The sequence below is a fragment of the Camelus ferus genome, chromosome 13, assembly GCF_009834535.1.
Source record: "Camelus ferus isolate YT-003-E chromosome 13, BCGSAC_Cfer_1.0, whole genome shotgun sequence".
Classification (NCBI taxonomy): domain Eukaryota; kingdom Metazoa; phylum Chordata; class Mammalia; order Artiodactyla; family Camelidae; genus Camelus; species Camelus ferus.
In genome coordinates, this window is record NC_045708.1 from 64,414,307 (window position 1) to 64,435,387 (window position 21,081).

The following is a 21,081-nucleotide window of genomic DNA, read 5'->3' on the forward strand; positions in this document are numbered from 1 at the left end:
CTCATAGAAAAAGAGATCAGATTTGTGGTTACCAGAGGTGGAGGGTGGGTTTGGGGGTGAGGGGGGCTGGATGAAAGTAGTCAAGGGTAGAAACTTCCAGGTCTAAGATAAATAAGTACTCTGGATACAATGAACAACATGATAAATATAATTAACACTGTTGTATGTTACATATGAAAGTTAAGAGAATAAATCCTAAGATTTCTCATAACAAGGAAAATATATAGTTTTTGCATTTCTTTAATTTTCTATTTATATGAGATATGCTCACTAAACTTATTGTGATAATCATTTTATGATGTATATAAATCAAATCATTATGTTATACCCCTTAAACTTATACAGTGCTCTATGTCAACTATGCTCAATAAATCTGGAATAAAAAACATTAAAAAAAACCAATCATATTATAGAATGTTTTTGAACTCATAAGCCAAAGACAGAAAAAAATAAGTAATTTAAATGAAAGGAACTAAGAATGACCTGGAGCAATAAGGTGACATTAAGGAATGGAACACTTAAATGAACCTGAGGGATGTCTACCTCAGACAACAGACAGACTATGCAATGGTCTCCAGAAAACCTTGGTGAAAAGTCTAGCATTTGTGATATTTAGACAGAGACTAGGAAATACACACGCATTCCATAAATAAGTTTATGAAATGGTTAAAAGACTAAATTGGGTAATCTCTTAAACATTTTGCATCTCTCGTGCTGTGACTTTCTGAACAGGTTCAAATACATGAGCAATGTAATTCTGCCATCACAGGCTCAGAAGCATCATGATACCTTTGTTTCCAGCATCACATACAGTTCATAGCAAAGATTAAAAACTAGCAGACATTTTGGAGATTTATCACAGTTGGTTAGAGAAAATAATCCCCAGATAAATATATAGAAGTCCAAGCATATAAATAAAACCCATTTTCAAGTAAACCTAATTTTCAAAGCAATTTGTCAACCATGACAGCATAGTTTTATACAGATACTAAATCCTGATTTTAAGTACAAGGCATACAAAACTTTCCTACTTAGGTTAGGAGTTATAATCTGATTTTCAAAAATCTTATTTCATATTTTATTTCCATCCTGACATATTTTCCCCTTTCCTTTTTCATGTCCAGAAACCACTAAGCCATTTAAGTACCGTGGAATGCTCACAATTCTCCATATCCCATGGAGGTAGGTTATTTTCAATGGAACTACTGCTTTCTCTGTAAAATTAATCAAGGGATGAAACTTTCAGGACATGGATACATTTCTTTTCCATCCACAGTGAACTCAGTTCTGGAAACAAATCAAATACTGACCACAGCACCTCTAGTTCCTCTGGAGCCCTTGGGACCGCTTTCCCCCGTTTGTCCTGCAGCACCTCTGCTTCCGACTTCTCCTGCGGGCCCCACTTGTCCTTTATCACCCTACAGGTGCCATAAGAGACAGAAGTAAAAGCAAATTTACACTTAGATTAACTAAATATATCATATACCGGAATGACTGCAGAAGATATTCTGTAAGCAAAATGCTACAAATATTAACTTTGCTTTAACTTCAAAGTAAAGACCCTTGCTGACAATAACATACATACCATCACCACCTAGGCTATCTTAAAGATGTAATTAAAAGTAATTTTAGAAAAAATAATATAAAAAATGCTCTGGCTAAACAAGCAGGGAAGATCTGGTGCTCATGCTGAATTACAAATAACCAAGTTTTTTACTTTGAAATTTGTTATGTACGTTATGTATGTACACATTATGCATGTATTTATTGTTATCATTAGAAAACACAGGCCTGATGAGAAATCTGTTTCTTCAGAGAACTTCAGTGCCACAAAGATCTGTCTAATACACAAAGGCTCCAGTGTGTAGTTCTGTGTATTCGGGACCATCACTTACTTGGTTGAAGTTTGTCCTTTAAATCTGTAACTTTTTAACATCATTTTACATCCTTTGAAAACTAATTACCTTCTCTTTTCCAAAAACCTACTGATCATTCTCTAGCACCAAAGTTCAGTAGCTTTTAAGTAACATTAAATGTTATAATTCATTTTCTGAATGTGGGAACCAACCTGTTCTATTATCGGTAGTCAAGTAGACACAAAGAAAAACTAAACTGTGATCACAGCCAGGACATTCTTGGTATTCGTAATAATTCACATGTTTTCCCAAAGGCACAGGTTGTTGTGAGGACCTGCACTGTCCTACTTCTAATGTTGATTTCAGACATAATATTATATCTGATGAAAACAGACTCCAATATTGGGGTGATTTTCATGGGTAAGAATGGCAATTAAAATTTACCTCATTCATTTTTATCTTTTATTATCTCTTATACTGCTTCCAAATTATGAGAAAGATGGACAAGGTACATATTCACAGAAATGACAGAACTGGATTTTGGGAATTAGAATATGGTGTAATTTGTAGTTAATTACAGTAAATATATTCAGAACTGTTGCAGTACAATGGGAAAATCAGTTTTATGTTTCACTAATACTTGAACAAATTATTTACTCCGTACAGGATGACTTTTTCATTATAATGTACTAAATTTTACAAACGCATCACATTTTCTTAGTAAAACATAAAGGAAACAAATAAAACATATTGATTTGTGTTCCTTAGTGAATATATGCGACAGATAACATTAATCATTAACATTTTCAATTTAGAAAAATACATTAAGACAAATCTAGAAACAATTCTAATAATATTTCTTTCCCCTAAGTATTTTACTACAGTTGTTACTAAACAGCACCAATGGTATAGTAGTCTCCTTTTCTCTCTTTTCCTGCCCATGGTCTACTAAAGAATTTTTGGTAAACAGGAGAAAAGCAAAGTAGAAAATTTGCCTTCAGATAATTAAGGTAATAAGTACTCCTAAGTGGAATTAAATATTAATTTATGCAAATGTGCTTTTTCAGCCAAATTTATAGTTCTTTACTGCTTTATCTCTAGTGTAAATAAAAACTTCATGGTGGGGAGGGTATAGCTCAGTGACAGAGTGTGTGCTTGGCATGCACAAGGTCCCAGGTTCAATCCCCAGTGTCTCCATTAAAATAAATAAATAAATGAATAAACCTAATTACCTCCCCCAAAACAAAAACTAAAAACTAAAAACTAATGAAAACATCATAGTATGCTATGGAGCACTGGGCACACCAGCAATAAAAGATGAAAACAAAAAAATTACCTTTTTTCCTGGACGACCTCTTTGTCCTGGAATTCCCACAATTCCTTCAGGTCCCTGAATATTTAATATAAAAAAAGAAATAAATTATTAAAGAAAGGCCTAGATGGAATGTTTAAATACTTATATCACATAATCACTGAACTGAACACTAAGTAAAAATGAAGGTTACTTCCCAACAGTATTATGTTTGCGTAATTGTTTAAAGAAGTCACAATGATTTAGAGGAATAGCTGTTACTAGCAAGTAAAGTTCACATATACAAGCTGGCCAAGATAGACAAAACTAAACTGTTTTTAACCTCAGGAGGAAAATTAACTTCGTTTCAGTACACTCATTTAATTAGTTAGAAGGTAGGTAAAGTAAACCCAAATGTATCCATTTATCAGTTCTATGAGCTACTGTGGGTTTAATTAATATCTTGTTGAATGTATAGAATTATAAAGTATATCTAATACATGGTCAAGGGAAATCTCAAAATCTCAGTGGAGTATAAAATTAAGGAAATATTCTTTGATTTGTGGGAAAAAGGAGAGGGGAATACACAGAGAAAAAGAAGATAGTCATATTAAATTATTTAAAACACTATTTTCATTTCAATCTGTATTTTGTTTAGACAAAAGTAGACTACAAGTTTTCAATAAACACTTTTTTTTTTTAGTAACAAGTGGCTAAATATTTCAGATGTCATATGAATTTGCAGGTCAAAAATGGTTAGGCTTAAATGAGATCCACAGTAAGCCAGGTTGCAAGTTCTAAAATAGCTAATAATTAATCACAGCATTCCTTGCATTAGTTGGAAATGAAAATGGAAATCTCAAATTTGTGTCCCAACGCTTGGCAAACTGCAAAGAAGAAGCAGACAAGAAATAAATTGTGGTTTACCACTGTGCTTCGGACGCTCTTGATAAATATTTGTTGAGCGAATAAACAGATACCTAAGGAAATGACTCATGCCCTGTGCCCCTGAGTAAACGTACTCCTGGCCTCAGCAAGTCCGCTGCATTTGGGGGCCAAGGCGGTCAAGTTCTACTGCTGTAGTTCTAGCTGCATCCAGAGGTTGAAATGACAGCTGCATTAACATGACACTCCTTTGCGGTTAACGTGAGCTTTCTGAGAGAGGCTGATTAACATTCAGAGAGGTCAACCATGTGAGCTTTTAGAAGTCAGACTGCTCTAGTCTCATATTCTGGTTCTGTCACCTAACAGCCATATGACCACAGGTAGATTATCTAACTTCTAAAGGCCTCAGTTTCCTGTTATACAGCAGGGGTATAATAATGCCTCTTCAAAGAGTTACTAAGATTGAATGAGATAAGGCATGTCAAGCTTCGAAAGGTCTAGACTACATTGAAGAGCTCAATAAAGGTTAGTTCTCACTAATTTCTGTTTTCTTTATATGTAATATTTTAATATATGAAATATCTTAAAACTATAATGAACACTCATATACTCACCACCAACTTTATGAAGTGGAAGCTACACAGACACACACACAACTGAAGTCCCATCACACACATTTATGTTTGCAGATAGAGCACCCTGTCTCCTCACTCACTCAGGTGCAACCATTGTCCTCAGTTTGTTTATCATTCCCACGCATTTCTTTGAACTTTAACTCCATTTATGTATTCCCAAGCATTAGGTGCTTATTTTGCATCCTCTCAAATTTGCAATAAGCACTCAGTATGAGTAACACTTGCATATATATATTCCAGATCCAGCACCTCCTCATCTCTACCACAAGAGACAGACTCAGTATTAGAAAGCAGTAAAAGAGGGAGGTGGAGGGATGGTAAATTTGAGACACTAAGCATCGTAAGAGTCTGAGCATTACTTAAAGAGACTATACCAAATTACAGGAATAGATTAAGCTTTCAACTGAATTGGATATAAAACTTTTCCCTCTCTCTCCCCCAATTCCCCAACCACTCCTCACTAATCAGTAAGTTAGGGCTTGCGAGGAAAACCAGATGAATCAGAAATAAAGAAACTACATACCTGCACACGTGTAAGTACCAATTTATAACCTTATTACACACTTAATGGCATGACCAACCACTCAGTTTCTTTGGCTAAAAACCAGGATTCACTCTGTATTATATTTTATCTCTTTCTCAACATCCAAATCATGAGCAAATCCAGTCAACTGTATCTCCAAAATATGTCTTGAATCTGATCACTGCTTACTATCTCTGTTGCTCTCTTGCATTCCAAACCACCCTGTCATTTTTTTCATCTTCGTGGCTGCCACAGGCTTCTAAGTGGTTTGGCCCACTTTTACCCTTATGTTCCTTTTCTTCAAAATAACCCAAAGGATCACCAGCAATGTTAATCAAACATCTCTCCCTGTGTAAAACTTTCCAAATGGCTGCCCACTGCAATCAGAATAATCCTCAACCCTCTTGCCATGGCCTATAATCCCCTACACGATCTACCTCCTCCTACTTCTGATGCCATGTTTTCCAGTTACTTACTACACTCTAGCCACATGCCCCCAACCCTCGGGTTTGTTTTTTTTTCAATAGGGCATTTGATAAATGCCCTCTCTAGCCTGGGGCATTTGCACTAGGTGCACCTTCTGCCTAGAAAGGTTTCCCTCCTCCCCAGATATTCATACCACTAGCTTCTTCTCATCCTTAGGAATCTGGCTTAACATACCTTCAGGTTGTCCTTCTGTGGCCATCCATTTAAAGTAACCCCTTTACCATGTTTTATTTTCTTCATAGCACTTACCACTATGAGAAATTATCATTCTCGCTCTCATTGCCTTTCCACTCTATAATGTAAATTCCAAGACAGCAGAGACCTTGTCCATTGTCGTAACATCAGTACCCAGAATCGTAATCAGCATACAACTGATGCTTAATAAACATTAAACAAACAAATGAATGATAGGATGGAGGCCCAAAGTAGAAAATACTAAGCCTTAACCAGACAGTAGCTCATTTACTAGGTTCATTTGTAAATAAGTAACACCTCAAAGAGCATCTACTATCTGTTGGAAGTAAAACAAAGTTTGTGAATAAAAGGCCAATGGTAGTGAGAGGTCTTTTTATGCTACTTTTTAGCTTCTAGGAAATAGAACATATGGATCTACTAGGAAGCTTCTGCACAGTAAACTTGTGCACATATTCGAAGAGCTCATTATGTGTGAGAAAAGGGGTCGCCTGTGTTCTACAGAGCATTTTCTTTTCTTAGCATAATCAGAAAGGTCTCTCCCGGTTCTTCAGCTCACATTTTTTGCCTTTAAAGATAGTTTTTCTTTTTTGGGGAATGGTGAATTATATTAGGCTGGTTTATTTTAGTGCTTATTCTGAAATGCATAAGTAATATTTTGTTCCAAAATGTTAGCTTTTAAAAGTTAACATGACCCACTGTAACCCATTTGTGTATTCAGAGGCTTGAAGGGCAGAGTGGGAAAAAAGCAACAGTTTCTACAATGTGCATGTTTTAATAGATTTCTTCACTGGTTACAGGAATAAGAATGCTTTTAAATAAACGTCATGTTGACAGAGAATAGATGAAGTTCAGCCTACTTACAAAATAGAGGAAGGAGTTGGGATTCCCTCTTATTTTAAACTTTGCGAGAGTAGCTGTGTTGTCTCAAGAGTAACACATCACATCTATTTTTTAACAACTTTACTGAGATATAATTTACATATCACATCCACTTAAAGTGTACAGTTCAGTGGTTTTTAGTATACTCAGAGCTGTGCAGCCATCACAATTTGTGCAAGTTGTGCACGAATTCACAAGTTGCACAAACACAACTAATTTTAGAACCCATTTTCATCACCCCCAAAGAAACCCTGTACCAATGAGCAGTTCACTTTCTGTTTCCTCCTAAACCCCCAGCCCCAGAGAATAACCAATTTGCTTTCTTTCTCTATAGATTTGCCAATTTGGGACAGTTCATATAATCTCTGGTCTCTCATGACTGGCTGCTTCCACTAACCACCATGTTTTCAAGGTTCATCAATGTTCTAGCATGGATCAGTATATTACTCCTTTTTATTGCCAAATAACATTCCATCGTAAGAACATACTACATTAATAAACATTTATTAATTGATGACCATTTGGGTTGTTTCCACTTTCTGGCTCTCATAAATAATGCTGCTATGAACATCCATGTAAAAGTTTTTATTTGAATACTGTTTTCAATTCTTTTGGGTATATACACATAGAATTGATGGGTCATACAGTAAATCTGATTTTAACATTTTCAAGAATTGTCAAACTGATTTATAAAGTGGCTGCACAATTTTACATCCCACCAATGATGAATAAAGGTTCCAATTTCTTTATATTCTAATCAACATTTGTTACTTTCTGGGTTTTTTTCTTATTATAACCATCTTAGTGGATGTGAAGTGGTATCTTATTACAGTTTTATTTGCATTTTCCTAATAGCTAATGATGGTGAGCATCTTTTCATGTGCTTATTTGCCAAGTGTATATCTCCTTTGGAAAAATATCTATTTAAAGACTGCTCATTTTTCAGTTGGGTTGTCTGTTTATTATTAAGTTGCAAGAGTTCTTTATATTTTGGATACCATATAAGATTTGCAAGTTTTTTCTCCTATTTTATAGTTGTCTTTTCACTTTCTTGATGGTGTTCTTTGAGGCATAAAATTTTTAATTTTAATGAAATCCAATCTATTTTTTTGTTGTTGTTACTTACAATTTTGGTGTTCTCTAAGGAGACTGCATAACCCAAGGTCATGAAGGTTTACTCCTAAGTTGCCTTCCAAGACATTTATAGTTTTAGGTCCTACATTTAGGTCTATGAGCCAGTCTGAGTTAATTTTTGTGTGTAGTGTAAGGATGGGTCCAACTTTATTCTTTCGCATGCGGGTATCCTATAGTTCCAGCAACATTTGTTGAAAAGATCATTCTTTCCCTCATTGTACTGTCTTGGCACATCACGTGTTTTTGTAATTCAAATTTATTTTGTCTATTTATTTTTTCTGGAGTTTATTTTAACCCCTGAGATAGCCAATAACAATAGATATTGCTAAACAAAGTTTGAAAGTTTCAGAGTACTCCTATCAGATACAATGTTTCTTTTGTGCTGGAAACTTTTCAATCGCTTTTTAGAACACTTTAAATAAAACCAAAACTTCCTACCATGGTTTAAGTCATCCTTCATGATCTGCTTCCTATCTGTTTTCTCAAGCTCATCTCAAACAACTTTTCACTATTCACTATGCTGCCATAGCTCAAAAATACCTAGATCATTCTTGCCTCCACATCTTGGTCCTTACTATCCCATCTACTTTGAAAGACCTCCCAAAGTTCTTTGCATGACTGGTTCCTTCCTATTCTTCAGGTGTCAACTCAATCCTCTTCCATGCAGAGAAGCCTTTCCTCACTGCCCTAGTGCAAACAGCTTCTCTACCCTTAACTAGTTGGCTTCCCTTCTCTTAACCTGTTATTCTTTATCATCAACTTGTTTATTTTCATCATTGCATTTATCACAACCTGCAATGATCTTGTCTGCTTCAGTCTTCTCCATGATATTGTAAAATCTGAGATCAGGAGACTTACTTATCTTGTCGCCCTTGGTATCCCCAGTGCTTAACAGAGTTCTTGGCTCATAGAAGCAACTCATACCCTTCACTGAGTTAATGAATGGACAAATACATTTTAGGGAGTCACAGTCTGTAAGGCTAATACAAATTCAAAAACATCCAAGCTAACAAATTTTTTAAAGCTAAATAAACTTTCCTTCTCCAAAAAAGGCTATATAGGAACTAATATGTTAAATAGATATGCAAGGATATTTTCTGACTCAAGTAGGAATAGAAGGAACAAAGTCATGCCAATTCAGCATCCCCCGTGACGCAACCATCTTGGGAAGCTCTGCACAGCTCCAACCCCTTTATTATGTGTAATGTGTAAACTCAGAAACCAGAGAATGACTCACCCAAGAATGTACAGCTCTTCAGTGAAAGAGAAGAGGTTTGAGCAATTCTTACACAGTGGTTAGTGCGGAGCCTTTTCCATTTTGTGTTGCCTTATGACACAACAGTTTACAACAAACAAGCCTAACACCAGAGTCGCAGGAATCATTCAGAAGATAAGAATTTAGGTAATCCTTTAGTCCTTAATGACACTGACCTCAAGTTTCCGAAATGCTTATTTTTTCAGGGTTTCCAAGGAAATTGTCTCAGAAACACGGGTCATGTATAACTTATTCTTTCCTAACTATTGATATTCCTCTCAGTTTTCTGACTTCACTTTAAAGACACTATTAGATCTTTAAAAAGGGTACGATATTTTCTAAGATGTTCACCTTTACCTAATATCATACCACCCTAAGCAGAAGGGAAAAATCACATTTCAGTAATTCTCACCAAGTTTTGTCCTAAAGGAATTAAACAAGAGAATTTTGTTATTAAATATTCAACTTTGGAATGCAGAACTTCACGTCTGTTTAGATCTTAGATGCCAGAGTGATACATTTTTCTAGAAATGAATGATGGACCATAAGTCATGCTTGCAAACTCCTTCCTCATACAGAGCTATGCGTTTACACAACTGAACGTTTTAGCACAGAATTCAAGCATACAATACACAATCTTTTTCTCTGTTCAAAAAGTCTATATCTTGGATTTGGGAATTTGTTCTTGATGCTTCCCTTGCCTTATTTTTCAATCCAGATCTCATTCTCCAATCTTTTAGAAAGTAATGAAGAACATTTCTTCACCTGAAAAAAATTACTTCTTTTTCTCACTTTCTTTCTTGTTTATTTTTTAAAGAATTTTTAAGGTAGCATCTTTGTGACATAGCCTAAGAATTTTTTTGAAGTGCAAAAATAAATCCAACATTAGGCTGCCTGATTAAGCAACAGTTCCTTGGATCATAAAATTCTTTTGAAGAAATATGCCATTTTTTTTATTGAGTTTATAAGTTAAAAGGCATTTAACATTCCAAGGAGAACAACAAAAAGAATGAAAAAGAAACACACATGTGTTGTTACTAAAAAAGGCACCGATGATGTGTACAAGGCAGGATTGTTCCTGGGAAAAATTATGAAGCAGATGAAATCTGTATTTATCACTTTTCCATGTCTTGTTTTGAGTCCCTTTTTCATCTCTGCTCTGCCCATCACCATCTGTCATGCTGCATCATCTCTCTCTGGGACTGCTGGCTTTGCTACCCAATGGCATGATTAGAACTTTCTTTTTCTTAGTTCTGCGTTCCCCTCACCATCAACTTTAAGGTCAAGCCAGGAGCCCTCTTAGGGAACTAGGCTAGTTGACCAAAAAAAAAAAAATGCATGCTAAACCATTAATAATTGTTAATGGCTTTCTTAAACAAAAATGAATTTGATAAAAATTCTCAGGGAGATAACCACATTTTCTTGGCATTGATTACTTGGCCTCTCTGTGGGTCCTGTCCTGATGAGTCCTCTAAAAAGTGAAAACTATCAAGAACCCTAGAAAGGCAAAATATAAGCCCAGGGCTCAACAAGTGTGGCTTAGAACTTGAGGGTGAGGCTGAAGCATGTCCTTGAACCACAAAGACTGAGAAGAACCACAGCAGAAGGGTAAGAAGAGAGGTTTCATTTGGATTGCACTGTCTTTCCCCCAGGCCAGTGCAGAACCATGCTGAGGGAGCTCCCTCGGCCTGTAGTTTCTCTAGTGGGAGAAAGAGAAGCCAAGGAGGATATTTAGCTCCCCTAGTGTTGCAGATGCGTCCATGGTGGCCCAGTCAGGCCTTGCTTCATGGGGATCATTTGGGGAACCCTGGGGCTTGACCACTGGGGATCAAATAGATGGGGAAGAGGGGCATAGCTTATAGCAACCAGCACTCAGATGTCTGTGGACTACATTCCTGCTTGTAGCAGCTCCTGAGCAGAGACCCCAGCCAATGGTTCTGCTCATCTGCAGAGCTTAGCTGGTGTGAGCTTGGCTGGCAGTTCTGCATGATTTGAGTCCCCCTACTACTGAGCCTGTTACACGGCCCTGCCTGAGCAGGGAAGTAAATCTGCAACCCCGCCCAACAGCTAAGTGTAGACTTCCATTCTACTCAACCAGAGAGCCCGGGCAGGGAGCTTAGGCAACCGTGGAGTCCACACTGCAGTCCTGCTCAGGCAGGGAGCCAAGCCAGCAGCCCTGCCCCACTGCTGAGTATAGGCGCTGGCCTCTCATGACCAGGGATGTGAACAGTGACCCCAGGAAGCCTTGGAGCCCAGTCCAAGGTACTTCCCAGCTGTAGACCCAAGCCAACAGCCCTACCCAGCAGCAGAATTCTGCCTACATCCCTGTCCAATCACTAAATACAGCCTGTAATCTGGCCTAGGCAAGGTAACCCCACCTTACCAAGGAGTATTGTGTGTAAGATGCAGCTGGAGGTCTTACTTGACCAGACGGCCTGGCAAGTGATCTCATCCAATAGAGGAGAACAGCCAGCCACCTATCTGATCACAAAGCACAACCTGCAACTCTACCCAAACTTGGGACATAGCCTGCAGCTCCATTCAGCTGTGAAACCATGCTTGAGGCACTGCCTGAACATTAAGTCCAGCCAGGGCCACATCCAGTTAGAGAGCACATGAGGTCCTGTGCAACTGTGGAGTCCAACCAGTGGTACTGTCCTACCAGGGAACACAGCCTGAGACCATACCCTACCAGAGGTAACTATGGAACCCAGGTAACAGCCCTATCTGACTGTGAAGCTTGGACAGCACCCCTACCCAACCAAGGTGCCTATTTAATGGCCCCACTACAATGTGGAGCTCAGCCAGCTGGCCAACCAAACTGCAGAGACCAGGCAGTGGCAACCCCTCCTTGCTTCAGGGCATGGGTAGGGACCTCACCAAACTGAAGACCCCACTGGCAAGCTGTGCCTGCCCACAAATGCTAAAAGATAACCTGTCCAGTTCCCTAATCAGAGCAAACTGGTGAAGGTCTTTCCCCGCCAAAACACATCTGTAAAGTCTGGAAGAGGAGACTGCTTACTGAAATGTGCAAATATCAATGCAATACTATGATCATAAAGAACCAGGTAAGGGTGACAATACCAGAGGAAACTAATAAAGCTTCAATAACGGACACTACAGAAATGGAAACCTATGGACTATCTAACAAAAGATTCAGAATAATCCTCTCAAAGAAGTTCAGTGAACTTCAAGAACACAGACACAGATAACTAAATAAAATTAGGAGAACAATGCATGAGCAAAATGAAAAGTTCAACAAAGAAATAGAGACCACGAGAATAAACAAAACAAAAACCCTAGAGATAAGCAATATAATGACTGAACTGAAGAATTCAATAGAGTTTCAAAAACAGACTCAACCAAGTAGAAGAATCAGTAAACTCAAAGATAAGCCATTTTTATTTGTTTGTTTGTTTAATGATTTATTGGCTATTTCTTTAAAAGATAAGCCATTTTAAATCATCCTGAGGAGCAAAAAGAAAAAAAGAGATGAAAAAGAATGAAGAAAAGACTATGATACTTGTGGGACAGTGTCAAATAAAACACCAGGAGAAGAAAAGGGCAGAAAGACTATTTAAAGATATAACAGCTGAAAAAATCCCAAATATGGGGAGAGAATTAGATATCCAGATTTTTGAGGTCTAAAGAACCCCAAATAGGTTGAACCCCAAAGGGGTTACTTTGAGACACATTATAAAGTCAACCCTCAGTAACTGTGGGTTCTACATCTGCAGAGTCAACCAACCAGGGATCAAAAATATTTAAAAAAAAAAAACTCCAGAAAGTTCCAAAGAGCAAAACTTCAATTTGCTGTGCACTGACAACTGCTTATGTAGCATTTAATTGTAGTTACAACTATTTACACAGCATTTACATTGTATTAGGTATTATAAGTAATATAGAGATGGCTTAAAGTATTTGGGAGAATGTGTGTAGGTTACATGCAAATTCTGTACCATTTTATGTAAGGGACTTAAGCATCTGCAGATTTTGGTATCTGTAGGGGTCCTGGAAACAATTCCCCATGGACACTGAGGGACAACTGCAATTATGTTGTCAAAAGTCAAAAACCAAGAGAAAATTTTAAAAGTAGCAAGATAAAAGTGACTCATCACATACAAGAGAGCCCCAATAATACTGTAAGTAGGTTTCTCAGCAGAAGTTTTGCAGACCAAGAGAAAATAGAATAATACATCCAAAATATGGAAAGAAAAAAAAGACCCCTGTTAACCAAGAATACTGTACTCAGAAAAGCTGTTCTTCAGGAATGAAAGAGTGATAAAGACTTTCCCAAACAGACAAAAGCTGAAGAGTTCATCACCACTAAGCCTGTCTTACAAAAAAAAAAAGCTAAATGCATTTGTAAAACCATATAAATGTGTGAAACTCCCTGGTAAAGGGAAATAAATATTCAAAGCCATATTCCCTAATATTGTAATGGTGGTACATAAATCACTTACAACCCTAGTTAAAAAATCAAAAAACAAGTGCATTAAAAATAACCGTAAGTGTGGTATATTTATACAATGGAATACTACTCAGCCATAAAAACCGACAACATAATGCCATTTGCAGCAACATGGATGCTCCAGGAGAATGTCATTCTAAGTGAAGTAAGCCAGAAAGAGAAAGAAAAATACCATATGAGATCGCTCATATGTGGAATCTAAAAAACAAAAACAAAAACAAAAACAAAAACAAACAAACAAACAAAAACAAAGCATAAATACAGGACAGAAATAGACTCATAGACAGAGAATACAGACTTGTGGTTGCCAGGGGGGTGGAGGGTTGGGAAGGGATAGACTGGGATTTCAAAATTGTAGAATAGATAAACAAGATTACACTGTATAGCACAGGGAAATATACACAAAATGTTATGATAACTCACAGAGAAAAAAATGTGACAATGAGTGTGTATATGTCCATGAATGACTGAAAAATTGTGCTGAACACTGGAATATGACACAACATTGTAAAGTGATTATAAATCAATAAAAAATGTTAAAAAAGATAACCATAAGTACAATAATTTGTTATTGGATAAATAAAATAAAAAGATTAAATTGTAACATCAGTAACCTAAAATGTGAGAGGAGAGGAAGAAGTAAAAGTATAAAATTTCTGTATATATCAAAATTAGGTTGTTATTGCCTTAAAATAGGGTATTGTAATTGTAATATATTTTATGTGAGCCATAAAGGAAAAGCATGTAGTGGATACACAAGACTATGATGAAGAATTCAAGGCACACTGCTACAAAAAGTCATAAAATTACAAAGGAAGGCAGCAAGAGAGGAAGCACCGAAGTAGAAGTAATGGTCTATAAAACAACAGGCAAATAATGAACAAAATGGCAACAGGAAGTCCTAACTTATTAATAATTACCTTTATTATAAATGGATTAAATTCTCCAATCAAAAGACACAGAATGGCTGAAAGGATTAAAAAAAAAAAAAAAAGACCCAGCTATGTGCTACCTACAAGAGCTCCATTTAAGCTTTAAGGACACACAAAGACTGAGAGGGAAGAGACTGGGGTAGATATTTCAAGCAAATGGTAACCAAAAGAAAGCAGAGAGAGCTATAGTTATATCAGACAAAATATATTTTAAACTGAAAATAGTCACAAGAGACAAGGAAAGTCATTAAATAATGACAAAGGGTCAATTAATTAATAATGTATAATAATTGTAAATATTTACATACCAAACATTGGAGTACCTAAAAATATAAAGCAAATACTAACATAAATAAAAGGAGGAACAACCAGCAATACAATAATAGTTAGGGACTTTAATATCCTTCTCTCTAAAATGGCTAGATCATCCAGAGATTCCATTAAGAAACAGCAGATTTGAACAACACTATAGACCAAATAGAACTAACAGACATAGAAAGAACATTCCATCTAACAGCAGCAGAATATGCATTCTTCTCAAGTCCACATGGAACATTTTCAAAGGTAGATCATAAGTAAGGCCACAACACAAGTATCAACAAATCCAGGAAGATAGAAATTATATCCAGAAACTTTTTCAACCACAATAGTATGAAACTAGAAATCAACAACAGGAAAAAAGCTGTAAAACTCACAAAGACGTGGAAATTAAAAAACATTCCTGAACATCTAATGGATCAAAGAAGAAATCAAAAGGAAAATTAAAAAAATATCTTGAGACAAATGAAAATGAAAATGAAAACACAACATACCAAGGCTTACGGGATGCAGCAAGAATAGATCTAAGGGGGAAGTTTATAGTGATAAATTCCTACATTAGAAAAAGGGGAAGATCTCAAATAAGCAACCTTACTTTGTACTTAAAGGAAGTGGAAGAAGAACAAAACAAGGCCAAACTTAGCAGAAGAAAGGAGCGGATAAAGATCAGAACAGAAATAAGTGAAACAGGAAATAGGAAAACAATAGAAAAGATCAACAAAACTAACAGCTGGATTTTTAAAATGATAAACAAAATGGACAAATCTGTAGCTAAATTCACCGAGAGGTAGGACTAAAATAAAGTTAGAAATGAAAGAGAAGACATAAATGATATGACAGAAAGACAAATGATCATAAGAGACTGCTATACACAATTATTTACCAGCAAATTAGAAACATAGAAGAAATGGAGAAATTCCAAGAAACTACTACCTACCAAGACCGAATCTTGAAGAAACAGAAAATCTGGATAGACCGATAATGAGGAAGGAGACTGAGTCAGTGATGAAAATCCTTTCAACAAAGAAAAGCCCAGGAGCAGTTTCACTGACGAAAGTATACCAAACACTTAAAGAAGAATTAATACTACTCTTTCTCAAACTTCTCCACAATTTTTGAAGAAGAAATACAGCTGAAGTTGTTTTACAAAGCCAGCATCACTCTGGTATCAAGCCAGATAAGGATATTAGAAGAAATGAAAACAAGCCAATATTCCTGACAAATACAGATGCAAGCATTCTCAACAAAATATTAGCAAACTGAATCCAACAGCATATTATAAGGACCATATACCATGACCAAGTGGGCTTTATCCCAGAGATGCAAGGATAACTCAAAATCAGCAATCCAGTCAATATGATGTACCATAGTCACAGAATTAAAGAAAACAATCGTATGGTCATCTCAACAAATGCAGAAAAAGCTTTGACAACATTCAAACCCTTCATGATAAAAACTCTCAACAAACTGGGCATAGAAGGAATGCACCTCAACATAATAAAAGCCATATATGAAAACTCACAGCTAACACCATACTCAACAGTGAAAGGCTGAAAGCTTTTTCTCTAAGATCAGGAACATGACAAGGGTGTCCACCCTCAGTACTCCTGATCAACGCAGTACTCGAAGTCCTAGCTTGAGCAGTTGGGCAAGAAAGAGAAATAAAAGGCATACAAGTTAGAAACAAAGAAGTAAAACTGTCTCTACTTACAGATGACATGATCTTAATATGCAGAAAACTCTGAAGACTGTACCACAAAACTGTTAGAATTAATAAATAATTTCAGTAAAGTTGCAGGACACAAAATCAACTTACAAAACCCAGTCATATTTCTATACAGTAAGACAAATTATCTGAAAAAGAGATAAAGAAAACCATCCCATTTACAATGTCATCAAAAGCAATAAAATACTTAGAAATAAACATAACACCCAAGGAGGTGAAATATCTATACACTGAAAACTATAGACAGTGATGAAAGAAACTGAAGAAAATATAAATAAATGGAAACATATTTCATATTCACAGAAATGAAAAATTAATATTGTTAAAATGTCCATGCTACCCAAAGCCATCTACAGATTCAATATAATCCCTATTAAGATTCCAATGGCATTTTAAATAGAAATAGAAAAAAGCAATCCTAAAATTCTCATGGAAACATAAAAGACCCCAAATAGCTAAAACAATCTTGAGAAAGAAGAACAGAGCTGGAGGCATCACACTTCCTAATTTCAAATTATATTAATTCAAAACTGTACTAACCCAAACTGTACATTACTGGCATTAAAACAGTCACACAGACCAAGAGAACAGAATCAAGAGCCCAGAAATAAAACCATGCAAATGTAACCAACTAATATTTGAAAAAATGTCATTATATATATGCTTATATGGTTTATATATTCAATGAAATTTTATGCAGTCATAAAAAGGAGGAAATTCTACCATTTGAAACAACATGGATGGCCCTTAAAGGCATTATGCTTGTGAAATAAGTCAGAGAAAGACAAATACTATATGATCTCATGAATATGTATTATCTAAAAAAAAACTGAACTCGTAGAAACGGAGAGTAAATTGGTGGTTGCTAGGGGTGGAGAGATGCGGAAAATGGGTGATGGTGGTCAAAGGGTACAAACTTCCAGTTATAAGATGAATACATTCTGGAGATTTAACGTATGGCATTGTGACTATGGTTAACAATACTGTATTGTGTCCTTGAAAGTTGCTAAGATAGTAACTCTTAAAAATCCTCATCACACACACAAAAAGGTTAACTTTGTGAGGGGATAGATGTGTTAACTAAACTTATTACGGTAATCATTTAGCAATACATACATATATCAGATCAACACATCATGCACCTTAAACTTACACGATATCAACGTCAATCAATATCATGACGTTCAATAGCTTGTGTGACACCTGGGAAAGTGTCTTTTTTTCCTTGGATGTTAGGAAGGTTGATAATCACTCCCTGGCTTGTCCCTCACTCAAGCCACAGTTCCAAGCCTTCAAATACCAAATGCACATATGAGGGAGTCAAGAATACGTCTGTGTGTGTGTGTGTGTGTGTGTGTGTGTGTGTGTGTACATGTGTGTGTGTGTGTGTGTACATGTGTGTGTAGAGGACTGAGTTCATGAGCACTGAACCCAGCAGTACTCACCGGAGGGCCCATGAGTCCTGGACTACCCACCGGCCCTGCGGTCCCGGGTAAGCCTGTCTCTCCCTTTTCTCCGTCCTCTCCAGGAAGTCCCTTTCCTCCTGGGTCTCCCTGTAACCCAATAAACATTTTTAAGAAGGGGGAAGTAGTGCACTAATTACACCACACAATCAGAACATTTTTGTTGGTGTTAAAAAAAAAATTGTGTAATATTTTAAAGATTTCCCGAAAACATCTACCTTAATTATAACTTTAAAAGTATAATTTACCTTTAATCCATCTTTCCCTTGCAGACCTTCTTCCCCAGGGGCTCCTGGTTCACCCTATTTGGTAGCAGAAACAGAACAATTTATTATTTTGCTAAATCATTTGTCTTACTTTTTCGCCCCTGGTAACTACAGAAGTAGCAGGTTTATGTACGTTATTCCTACTCTTACTTTATTTATAAGGATTATTTGACAGTGTAAGTACGATTTAATTTGCCTGGCGTAACTCTGAGGATGGTTTAAAGAGTCATAGTGCTGTAAATTCAAATATTAAGATGGTCCCAGAATATTAATAATTTTTAGATAATTAAAGATAATACATATTCATTTGGTAGCTTTGGAAACTTACACAGCTGTATCTATGGTTCTTAGTTCACAGGCTGTAAATACCGAATCCCATAAAATTATAGTATCTTGCTATTCTGAATCTACATGGATTAATACACCTTTATTCAGTTAAAATCAGTGTACCTGATTTTTTTTTGTAGAGCAACTTGTATTTTCTGTTATTTACTTTTTAAAATTGAAGTATAGGTCAGTTTACAATGTCATCAATTTCTGGTGTACAGCATCATGTTTCAGTCGTACATATACATACATGTATTCATTTTCATATTCTTCCTCATTATAGATTATTACAAGATACTGAATACAGTTCCCTGAATACAAAAGAAACCTGTTTATCTATTTTATATATAGTAGTATCTGCATATCCCAAACTCCCAATTTATCCCTTCCCACCCCAGTGTCCCTGAGTTTTAGGGTCTGTATTTTCTCCCTTACAGGGGAGATGCCAACTATTAAGGCCCTAGTACATCAGAAAACCGTCTTCTAGACACAGAACTTGCAGAAATGCAGAGCTGCACTTTATGAAGCTATTAGGGAAGCACTGGCCCTCTTGCCAACCTGCACTGTTTAAAAGTAAATTAGTCAGTGCGTCTTCACAGTTGCCCCAGTGCTCCCACCACTGACGCTGCCAATACCCTGACCTCACACTGCACTCCCTCCTGGAAAAAAAAAAAAAGGAAAATGAACGGAAAAGGAACCAGTTGCAAAATGTATCTCCCAACTTTACCTTTCGGTAAACGTCTCTTAAAATTATCTTGGGCGCTGTTACCTTGGGAAAAAAACCTACCACAGTTTAAATCAATGGCTGTCTATATTAGAATAACTTCTGTAAGCTATCTCATTGCTTATTTCCTTGAATCTTTTTAACTCTGCATGACTCTAGTTTTTCGTAGTTTTTTAAACACAAATTAGATTTCAATCTTTTGTCCATCTTGTTAGATCAGGAAATACTACGCAAGTTGATCACTAGTATTTGTGAATTTCTTCTTAAAGCTAACGTTAGTGACAGTCACAGTGACTCCACACATTTGGCAAGAATCCTGGAGAGTATACCTGATTCTGAGAAAAAGATGTGTGAGATTAGGACTCTCAATGCTATTAAATTACAGTGTGATCAGGGTTTAGCATGCAGCTTTTGAAATAACGAAATAAAGACAAACGTTTTCTACAGTGCATCAGAAGAGTTTATTTTGCAGTCTTTGAAGTCTTTAGGTTACATCTTGAGACTCTAAAATAGGTGGGCCAGGTGCATTAAAACAGTTTGTAGTAGGCACTCACCCGGACCCCTGGCTCCCCAGCAACTCCAACACTGCCTGCAGGTCCAACATCTCCCTGAAGAAACAAAGGAAAAGATTGAATGCTTTTCTACTAAAACTGCAGTTATGGAGAGTGTAACACGAAGACAAGGGTTCCAACACACTTCCTATTTTTACTTTTTCTTCAGATTTATTTATAATCTTTTGTTTTTTCATTTTAATTCCCTCCCATATATAAATATACACACACAAGTAATACTTTTTATGATAGATATTTTTCTGACTCATCTGAAAACACTTTCCATTTTTATCTGCTGGCCTTCCCCTGCTTCCATGATGGTGGATGTTTGCCAAAATACGGCAAACATAGGGGAGTCTACGACGAAAGCCCAGAGGCCCTCTCCTTTACTATTTAGGAAGCTTACCTTTGCACCTGGCTCGCCTTGTAGACCAGATTCTCCCTCAACACCTGAAGGTCCCTAGAAAAGAATAATTGGATACATTGTTTGTACACAAGGCAGTAACAACCTTATAAGAAGATGGAAGTAATTTTCAGCCCAAGGATGACATATGTATGTCCAGGAAAGAATTTTTGCTGCTCCTTTATAAACTTCATGGCATAAAACCAGATAGTTTCCGGGACCTTTTAACAGTTCAAATGTCAAAACAGTATCACCAGAAATCAGGACTTTTCAGACCAATTTCTTTTAATCCTTCCTCTCACCAATTACTCCTTGGTCAAAGAGAAACAATTTCCCATTTCCTTTTCTGATTTCCTACCCTCATACTCTTACTATTCTCTGTGTTTTTTCACTTTTTAATTCCATTCATTTCTATTGATCCCTCTGGAGGACACTTCCTGGAAAATACTCAGTTTTCTTTTATTGTTTTATAAAATAAATTACACAAAGAAGACATAAATTATATATGTATATGTGGCATTTTTTCTACTCTCTTTTCACAAGTGGGTTCAGTTGGGAAGCTTTTGGTTCCTTTTATTTTGAAAACATACAACTTCTCCCAACCTCTGGCTATTTTTAAGCTTGGAGCTCCCATAATAGCTGGTGTATTGGTTTTTTTTTTTTTTTTTTTTCCTCTTGGAAATCTTGTTTTTGAGCAACTATGCATGCCCTTCCCTCCTCTTCCTCACTCCTTCTTTCTCTTCTCTTTCTCTTCTGTTCTC

The 21,081-nt window shown here is 36.4% G+C and overlaps 1 protein-coding gene across 10 annotated transcripts in view; it reads right to left on the reverse strand.

Annotated features, from left to right (window-relative positions):
- Positions 1–21,081, reverse strand: part of COL24A1 (collagen type XXIV alpha 1 chain) — a 337,788-nt gene that overhangs the window by 84,945 nt on the left and 231,762 nt on the right. For all 10 annotated transcript variants that reach the window (XR_004325201.1, XM_032494719.1, XM_032494718.1 and 7 more), the window contains 6 exons: positions 20,324–20,377; positions 19,921–19,974; positions 18,298–18,351; positions 18,032–18,139; positions 3,193–3,246; positions 1,311–1,418 (listed from right to left, as the gene is read on the reverse strand). Coding sequence is in view for 9 of the 10 variants with exons in the window: in XM_032494719.1 (XP_032350610.1) it covers positions 1,311–1,418; positions 3,193–3,246; positions 18,032–18,139; positions 18,298–18,351; positions 19,921–19,974; positions 20,324–20,377 (432 nt within the window). In the remaining variant the exon portion in view is untranslated. The remainder of the gene's footprint in view (positions 1–1,310; positions 1,419–3,192; positions 3,247–18,031; positions 18,140–18,297; positions 18,352–19,920; positions 19,975–20,323; positions 20,378–21,081) is intronic.